This window comes from Perna viridis, chromosome 13 (genome assembly GCF_037379345.1).
Source record: "Perna viridis isolate PV_CMFRI_1.1 ecotype Kerala chromosome 13, ASM3737934v1, whole genome shotgun sequence".
Taxonomy (NCBI): domain Eukaryota; kingdom Metazoa; phylum Mollusca; class Bivalvia; order Mytilida; family Mytilidae; genus Perna; species Perna viridis.
The window spans coordinates 26310875-26321024 of NC_142457.1; the positions used below are offsets into that span (position 1 = coordinate 26310875).

A 10150-nucleotide genomic window follows, 5' to 3' on the forward strand; every position below is an offset into this window, starting at 1 on the left:
CATTGGTTTCTTTCGTCAGGATCTTTGAATTTGTACAAAGACATGTCTGAGTAAGTGAGTGGAAAGAGAAGATACATATGTTACATGTAGATGAACATACATATAGATAGATAAGAACCAAATTGTAAAAAAGCCATAAATACTGTAAAGGCAGGAATTATCACATGCAATAATTATTGCAGCAATGACATTTTTGAACAAGAATGCAGATCAAATTTTAGTAAAATTAAGAAAAATCCTGCTATGCTCAATAATGCTAATTCTAATAACATGTTCTGCATAATCAATTCTGTCACAACTTTGCAATAATCCAAACATTGCAATAATTTCATTATTTACAGAACTGCGATACTAATTCTAATGTACCTGTGTACATAATATGTACATATAAACTGTGTAATACGTGTAACACAAGTGAACACCATTAATGTTTTGAGACAAGTTTGAAGGCAATTTTTTTTTTTTGAAGACATGAATCACAGTTTTTAATGCCTACCTTAATACAAATATATATTAATTATGTTGTACATATGATGTATTCCTAAATATAACTGGCTACTATCATTTTATAAAATATTTTTACACAGCATCTACTAGAGTATTGTTTGCTCATTCAACTTCAATTTTCTCTGTACTTTCCGTAATTTATCTAATCTTCTCTGCAGACCTATAACCGCTTCCTGATTTACTGCACACATGTACAGGTATAAAAGCTCCGATTTAAATGCATAGGACGTGAAAAAAAAATTCACAAGGAATACACATCTATTCTACTGTAGTAATTTGCATAAAGTGGCGTGGTTAAGTACTGTGTGTGTGGCAGAGGAGTAAAGCTAGAAATAACAAATACATGTAAATTCTGTGCGCAGTAGATATAGTCAGTTTGATACATATACTCTGTATTTCAGATTTTTTTCTCTTGTACTTGACATGTAGTCTTTGCCGTTTGATTTCAGAGTAATAAATTTTCTTAAACAACGGATACAGTTTAAGGAAAAGTACATGATAAAATCTCCATAGCTTATAATACAAATGTAGGCCTGAGGACCATAAACTAGAGAACTTAAAAGACAAAAATATTCTTCAATTCAGTGGTATTCAAAACCAAAAAAAATTCTGAATCCACTCAAGTTAAGAATATTCCCTGCCTTTTTCCATGTTAGGTGGTGAAGCGGCTAGTTCACTCTAAATCATTCAAAGCAAAAAAAATACCGTAAGAGAGTTAATCAAAATTCACAGAGACTCAATCAAGTTCAATGGTTGTTTTGCATCGGTCTAGCCTTTAATCTTGATAATCTAAAATATCCAGATAAATAGCCAGACTGTGGTAAAATGAAGATTAACCTTGAAACTTTTGTGAAATATTTTCACTCTAATAATATAAAAAATATCAGGCTGTCAGTTGTTGAATGCATTCCTTATAATACATGTATTTAATTAAATTGATAGTATTCAGTGAAAATGAAATACTGCAGGACTGACAGACATGTCTGGTGAAAATACCTTCGGAGCTGTAAAATAAATATTTTTTCCATTTGCCCAAATAGAAGAAAAGTTCACGATATGAGATTCGGTCTGGTAATCTCTGAATCGATTTCGCATACACTGTAGTGTTCCAGATTTATGTGAATGGCCTTGCAGATCTATCTGTTTTACCAAAATAACTATCATTCTGTGTGTTTGGACCACAAATGACAATGCATTATATCAGTCTATAATAATTTTGAACTTGGTGATACTCCTCTCATTAAAAGAAATTATCTTTTCAAAATGTATCATTTGCATTTAAAACCATACAAATTACAGAGAATCCTAAACAACATCTAATTGTACTTAACTACATAAACAAATAATATTTAATATGTGTAGAATTATGCCCTGCTCTTAGTCTGGACTCTGTTAGATGGTTTTTTTTTCTATTGTTAAAATGTTGTTTTCTATGTAATCAAATTGATTGACTTGTATATCTAAGGAGGATCTGTAGTTTTGTTGTCCATTTTTATAGATCAATAGTACAAGCAGGTTGCACTTTGATCCATGTGGATGAATACATGGTATTTTGTTGTGCTTTTCATAAAACAATTATGTTAAAGAGTTCTTGTATTACAGCATTTTCCCGACTTACTTGTTCAATTTTGTACGCCACTCATTTGACAAATGATAATATATCTCTTACTGTATTAAACCATGGTATTCTCTTACTTTTTTAAATATTGTATGCAAAAGAAAACTGCACACACATACATTGCATTAAAATGACAATCTGTGAAAAGAGCAATTTAAGTATTCATAAGTCTTTCAGTTGTAAAATTAAAATTGGATTTACAATCTATCAACATATGTACAGATAATTCATTTTCTCTCACTTTTACAATTATCACTTCAGAGTGTGATCTCCCAGCAACATTTTTTGTTAATGTTGTCCAACAGACTTCAAATGTAGTGCAAACTGAGAAAATAAGAACATAACTTTATCCAAGTAAAGAATAGTTCAATCATAAGAAATATTGAAAACTCCAATAGACCTACCTGGTCGATCTCCATGATCAATTCTTCTAAATGGATTGTCATCAAAACGAGGGAGTGCATCTCTACCAAAATCATCATCTTCATCATCAAATCTTCTCCATCCTCTACCACGACCACGTCCACGACCAAATCTATCATCAAACTCCTCCTCAAACCTCTTTTCCTCGTCGCTATCCCCCTCACCATGATGCCATCTTGGTTTTTCATCTCTTCCCTCCCTATCTTCATACCTTGATGGCAAATCAGCCATTCCTAATTGGTAAGCATTCAATTAACAACTTATTCATACCGTAAATGTACTAATTTTCGTGGTGTACAAAGTTTTGTTATTTTCACAGTGGATTTTGCATTTTGCATTCGTGGCGTTGTCAAAATCACAGCATATTTCACATACAATGTACATTGTACAAATGCAAGTAGTATCCTCAAAATGTGTCTGCATTTTTCATATACACTTTGTTTTCAAAGTGTGCCAGCTATAATATTTAAAAAGCAATTCTGTCAACATGGGATTTGAAATGGTTTATGAGAAGGTCATTTGTTTTAATTTACTTAGTTCATAGTCTTTTACAGCGAGTATTTACAAAATAATACAACAAGTTATTAAACTGAAACTTCAAATTAATTCTTTTTTAAATTCATGAGAACAAAAACATCATCATTTCTAAATCTTTGATATTGTAAAATAAATTATCATGCGTGTGACATTTACAGAAATGTATTCTGATATTAAGTAAAACATAAAGATACTTATGAAACACGGGTTCAGAGTTGATGTACATTTGTAGATGAATTCTTCATTAATACAGTATTTTTTTAAGATGAGAAATACAAATGTAGAATAAATGATTTGTCAGAAAATGAAACCTGTAATAAGATTCTGAAGTTCACTAACAGATTATTATGCTTTTCCTTACACAGGGTTGTCCTGCAATCAAAAAGAACCAAGTCCAACCAGATGACTTGATTTTTTTCTACTTTATAATTGCTGATTTGATCGATCTCATGTTTTTACAGGTGTTTACATTTCTCCTCTTTAAAACCTGAAAAACCTTCAGTAACTTGACTCATATTAAACCCATACCTTCATGATAATAGGTTTGGTCACTTGGTCTTCTAACTTTACCAAATTGAGTGGGGAAGTCAGTCATGGATACATTCCCTTCTTCATCTTTCTCCTGTTCTTCTGAGGGAGGTTTATCTTGATCCTCATCTGGAGGTTTCTCTGGACCATCACTGGGACCAGTAGGTGGTCCTTCTGATGCAGGAGGTCCTGGAAGGTCTACCTCTGGGGCAGGGTCCGGCACTGGTGCTTCAGCTGCTGCCCCTCCACCTCCTCCTTCACTGGAAATAAATATAAAATCACTGATTAAACGAGATAAAATAGTTTATATAGCAAGGACTTTAAATATATTTGACTTATTTTACTCTATTCTAACAATAACCAGTACATTTAAGTCATGTATCAATATTTAGTACATAAACAATGTCTTCATAGAAGTGTTGTAGGGTTTTGCCAAATTTTCAGGTAAGGTGAATTTTGACACTTGATGATTACTGATGTTTGCAGCTGAAACATACCAATGGATTGATAAGCAAAGGAAAACACTGCGTAAAACTAGTGCTCACCTGAAACTCACATTTTTCACTTATTAAATATTTGATTTCAGGAATAAAAAAAGTATTTTAGAAATTGAAAGGTTTTCCCTATCTGCTATGGCTGTTAACATGAAAGCCAAAAACTGAAAATACGGCTACTTCAAAGAAGTTATTTTTGACCATGACCAAGTTGAATTTACTGTACGGATGAACAATTCATCAATCAATTTTTTATCTTTCATCACACGGGTTGAAAATTTTTTTGGGAAGACCCGAGCCCTGGACTTTTTCATCTTTTGTACACTAAGCCCGATGAATGTTGTGTCAAGTCCCAACCAATATAAATGCAATTTTGTTATCTGATATTCTTATGTATAATTCTATGTTTGCAAGGAAGAAGACACAGTGTCAATTGATTCCGTCTACAGGTCTGATGCCTTGTCATCAGCTTTCCGTTTCTTTAACCTCTAAACCCTGAAATTGTAATTGAGCAACAATATTTTCCTCAAAAGTTTATGAACTAAATTTGATCTTTATCATTCCAGTGCTTGATTAATAAAATTTGTAGTAAGTCAAAAAATGTGTCTGGTCAAGCACAGGTGTGATTCAGACTTGAGAATGACTAATCAATAGATCGATCTAGAGAATACCATTCTAAAAATAAGGTTATAACTATTTATAGGTCAGGGAATAGATCGAGAAACATGGTCCAAATAATGACAACAAAATCTTTCAAAAAATAGTTTTTTATTTTTTCAGATTTGCCATGCCCGATGGACTTACTTCATTGAAAAACGGCAAGTCTGAGGTGCAATTTTTTTAGTCCCGGGGGTCGGGCTTGAGGAATTTTCAACCCCTGCATCATCTCAAATAGTTGGCTAAAAGCTATTAATAAACATCATTTTTACCTTTCAAGGGCCTAACTCTAACAAGTTAGTGTTTTTGCCTGAAGGCATGCTTATTCAAGTGCCTTCAGGGTACTCAACCGGTACAAATGGTTATATAGGGGGCACCCCATCTTGACATGGGGCAGTTTATTTTCTTATACATGTAATACACAGCTTTCACCCTAGCATGATGTTGTAAAATGTCATAAATGTGTACAAACACAACAGATGTATACATGTAAGTTTATTTGCAAATCAATTAAAAAACAATTAATATATTCATATTATATGTTGGATTTTGCCAAGTGGAGGCACATTGTAAAATAATGAGGGCGGCATGGTGCTAGAAGACCAAGGCATGGTGCAGCACCACGCCAAATTGGTCTAAGGAAACCTCTAAAGGTGTTAACCTACTTTTCCCAAATGGAAACTTCTGTAGGCCTTATCAACTGAAACTCTTATGATTTAAAAGATAGTGGAGAAAAATATCTGCATTGAAGGGAGATAACTTACAAGTAGTCATCCTACAACTTACATGTATCTGTAGAGCCAAACTGAGACTAACATCATAAGTATCACTTCATCAATCAATTTTATTTTCTATCTTGGTTTTCAAGATACATGCTAAGAGCAGCAATCAAAAGATGAAAAAAAAAAACAAGAGGCTCCCAGGAGCCTGAATTGCCCACCTGGTTGAATTTTGCCTTTCAATGGCAATAAATTTAAAAAGTCCAACAATTTTGACTCAAGAAGTCTTTGGTAGGGCTTATCATAAGGATCATTTCAAAAAATTTCTTTTAATCTATCATAGTTTTCAAGATATTGACTGAAAACTGCTAAAAAAAGTCATTTTTCCCCTTTCAAGGCCAATGACTCTTACAAGGAGTCAGGTCTCACTAAACACTTCCGGGTCAAATGGCCAACCCCCTATTTAGTACCAAAAATACACTGAACCTAGAAATATGCATTGTAAATACATTATTTGTGTGTATTCTGATCAAAAGTGGTTAAAATAAAGCTGAGAATGTGTACTTTAAAATTATTTTTGTAATTTACTACAAAAGTGAATGAATATTGTTTACATGTGTGAGTGATTTGCCTCCATGCTGTCAGTTAGCAGAAAAGGTAAAGATGATGATTTTCAGTTTTTTCTTTTTTATTCAAGTAAATTTTGTGAAGAATTTCTAAGGTCATTGTACCATTAGAATAATGATTTTGAAAGCCTTCTTTTCCAAGCTTTGCAATGTTATGCAACTTTCAGGTGTCATTTGTCTTGGGAATTCACAGTTAAACATTGAAAATTACTTGTTTAACATGTCCAGTATTAGAAACTTTAGAAGTGTTAGTGAGACCTTATCTGACAACTTTTATCCCTGAAGACTTTTGTAGTCCTAATAATAAGGATCATTTCAGCTATTGAAAGAATTTGGCTAAACCTAATGGTCTTGGAGATATATGCCAAAAACTACTGTCTGACCCCTACACTGTATGTTCTATTTTAAGTTACGGCTGCCATGTTTTTTGACGAATCAAAAATCCCCGCATCAGTTCTACGCACCATGTTTGAATCCAAGTAATCAAGTAATGTCAGAGGAGAAGATTTTTGATAGAAATAACATTAAAAATAGCAAATATCATCGAAAAAAGGACAACAACTCCAACATGGCTTCATGGATTAAAACCAAAATTTGACCAGAGATAGATCTTATCATGCTGAACACTTGTGCCCATGTCAGAATTTAGTTTAACATAACAGTTTTGGAGATATACACGTGTGAAAAACTACTGTTTGACCCCTATGTTCTATTTTTAGTAAGGGCAGCCATGTTTTCGACGAATCAAAAATCTGCACATCAGCTCTATGCAGGATACCCCAAGGAACATATATATACCAAGTTTTGTTCTAATCAGTCAAGTAGTTTCAGAGGAGAAGAGTTTTGTATAATTGTTAATGACAACGATGGACGCCAAGTGATGGCAATAGCTCACAAGGCCTTTGGTATCTTCATTGTTGAAGTTCCTTAGCTGACCATATTAATATCATGACTGGACATGTGAGTGTTTTATTTATGAATTTCAATGAATTATCATTTTTGGTGTGAAGTCAAATTTTAATTTGATTGGATAATGAAGGAATTTAAACTGACCAGAAGCCATTCCATCTTTCAAGATGGAAAAATCACTATAATTCAATCTAGAATACCTTTGAATGCAGAAATCAATATTTAAAATACTCTGGATTATCCATTGTAGAGAGCATTTTAAAGATTTATAATAAAGAAAATAGCTGCAACAGGTTTTAAATTTGCTTTCGGGATTCCGCGTTTTCCAAAGGTACATTTTTTGTACCTATGAAGCGTCACCTAGCCCACCTCCTAGACCTCGAGGTGCCTGGATGTTCAGAAAAGAGAATAATTAAACATTACACATTGTTTCGTCCCTTGGTAATGACTAGCCGGTCAGTTTCAGTAATTAAACCTAAGTATTTTCAAACTGCTGCCTAATCTGTTCCAGATTGAAACAAAATTTTTAGCTAAAATTAATACTCTGTTTTCAACAACCATGACAACAGGTTTAGCTACATTTGTATTTGAGGAATTGGTAAGAATCGCAAAATTAGTTCATTATAGATTTCCAAATCAGAACTGACAAGACGGTGATGCATCTTTTGATCATTACTACCCAAACATCCAATCATGTTAAATCCTGGATATATAGCACAATATCAGTAGTGAAATGCATCACATGCTCCTCTGCTGTTAGACATACTGTCCATGGCACGCTGTGTTGTTGGTAAATCATACTTCACCATAAACCAAAAGATGCTGATAGGTCTGTAAAACTTCAACTTACAGGCCGATGCTTATACATACCACCCATATAAAAAATATTAATAATGTGGTTTGCGTCTGGGTCTGGATGTGGTATCCTTCATTACAAATAGAGTATGTAAGTCTCGTGTAAGTTTCATGAGAATGGGTCCTCATCTCCCATTCAAATCATAGAGATTCGTCATTAACATAGCTTTCAATTCAATGTTAAAAGCAAAATATATTTTTGAGAAAAGATACTGATCAAAATGACAAATATCTAATTCTACTGAATAAAAATGTTACGAAAAGCATGGAAATAGAAGATTTTGCATAGTGATACTGCGTTTACATTTCCCGGAAGTGAACAATAAAATGCAGACATCTAAAATTCCAGAAAGAAAACTGAAACTAGAACGAGACTTACAAACCCTACAACAGTAAAAAAAAAGTGGCAAAATAACAGTAAGGGTAACTAAGGAGATCATAATGGTAAACTAATCTTTGAAAACATGTAAACGTACGTTGATATTTTGAGTACAGTTTGTAAAATCTGTAATTCAGATTTCTATCAGCAGTTTGACAATAAGTTAAACTACACTAATGATTCTGACAACTGTACCCCAAAAGACATATATCAGCTGCCAGCACTGAAAAGGGGAGGCAAGATAGAAAAAATGGTGTTCAAGTATATTAGTGTTTCTTCTTAACATCCAGAGGATCGTGTGAATAAGGAACACAATAAAAAAGGTAAAAAAAGTCCTGATCCTAGAGATGTGATAAAATTCTGTGCCATTCTTGATAATGACGATAAAAAACAGTTGCTGAATTTAAGGTCTTATGAATCACGCTAAAACACTGTAACGAAAACAGTATAAAAATAACCTCATATAACACTAACAACAGAGAAAACTGGCATTTAATGGCTTATAGTAAACGGCATCCACACCCTCCTGAGAATATGCTGTGAAGACTGGGCATCTTTCTTCTGCATATATATTTGGGTAATAATACAGAGTGGATAAAGGAACACTTAGCACTATGTATCAATGAGTTACACTTACTCAGTAGGAATAGCAGGGTCATAATCATCCATTGTGTTCAAAAATACATATCAACGCGACCGCATGGTCAAGTTTCTTCCTTGTATACCAAATTTTGCGTAAATTATGGCTAAAATCTTTCTTCAATTTAAGTGTAAGATAGTTTTCTTTGTAATTGTGAAGTTTGCAGAATGCGTTTAGTGGTAAACAATGTGTAAAATCAAAATAAACGTTTTCTAGTTTCGCTTCTTATGATGTTGTTTCCCCAGCTTTGAGGCTCTCGCATGGCGTGGGGTCGTACCGGAAGTAGCATGTGCCTTTTGTTTTATTTAACTTAAATCAGTTTAACAGCTTTGAATGCGTAACTTTATTAGAATAAATTTATATCGCAAAATTAATATGATTAAACTTTCATTTATTATCTGTTTTTATTAATGATAAGAGATATATGCGCATAAGGGCTAATGCCTTCGCCCTGCAGGAGGCCCCTCGGACTTTGGTTAATCCGGGACTTTTCCCCTTTATTCGCAGTTTTTATATGCTTTTTCAACTCTGTCTGCTTGCACGCATTAAAGTACGTATATTTATGGTGTAAAGAAAAGACAAAGCGTAAAAATTAGTACTGAAATTTAATTTAAAATCCAACAAATCAAAAGACACCACATAAGTCGCAAATTTGACTTATGACCAACTTTAAATTCAATAAAGGCAAACCACAACGTACATACTACAATAAATAAATCCACTAGCTGACATCTAGACTGTAACCCGAAGTGATGCACCCAATTTAAGAATAAAACGCCTCTATGTAGTTATATATATTTTTTTAAATCAAGGAATTTATGTACCATTTTTATATTCAATGTTCCATAAGTATATTTTAGCCAACAAATATACAAATTTCAATAGACAGTAAGCTACCGGAATGTTAAAATCAATTTAAGTAAAAAAAATATTGATAAATTCGCAGTATATCTCTTTTCTATTTCATTTGTGGTTAATTTTCTCACAAAAAAGAAAAAAAAACGCCGTTTTAATAACGTGAAAGAGTAATCAAGGAACCAAGGTCATAGCGGTAATCAAAAGAATGTTATCCAGGGACAAAGACCAGACATGGAAAACAGACATGCAGAACAAAGAACATGAAGTATCTAAAATCATACATACAAAGTAACAAAAGCAAATGAGCAACTCGGACTCCACTGAGAACTGGGAGTATGAACCAGGGTCACCGGTAGGGTAATTAAGCGTCCTTTACTTTTCTAGAAACATCCGCCTAGTT

The 10150-nt window shown here is 33.3% G+C and overlaps 1 protein-coding gene across 21 annotated transcripts in view; it reads right to left on the bottom strand.

Annotated features, from left to right (window-relative positions):
• Window positions 1-9156, bottom strand: part of LOC148600123 (uncharacterized) — a 55435-nt gene extending 46279 nt beyond the window's left edge. For all 21 annotated transcript variants that reach the window (XR_015917888.1, XR_015917904.1, XR_015917903.1 and 18 more), the window contains exons 1-3: window positions 8890-9156; window positions 3614-3873; window positions 2530-2781 (exon numbers count right to left, since the gene is read on the bottom strand). Coding sequence is in view for 5 of the 21 variants with exons in the window: in XM_088558301.1 (XP_088414427.1) it covers window positions 2530-2781; window positions 3614-3873; window positions 8890-8921 (544 nt within the window). In the remaining 16 variants the exon portion in view is untranslated. The remainder of the gene's footprint in view (window positions 1-2529; window positions 2782-3613; window positions 3874-8889) is intronic.
• Window positions 9157-10150: the final 994 nt, after the last annotated feature.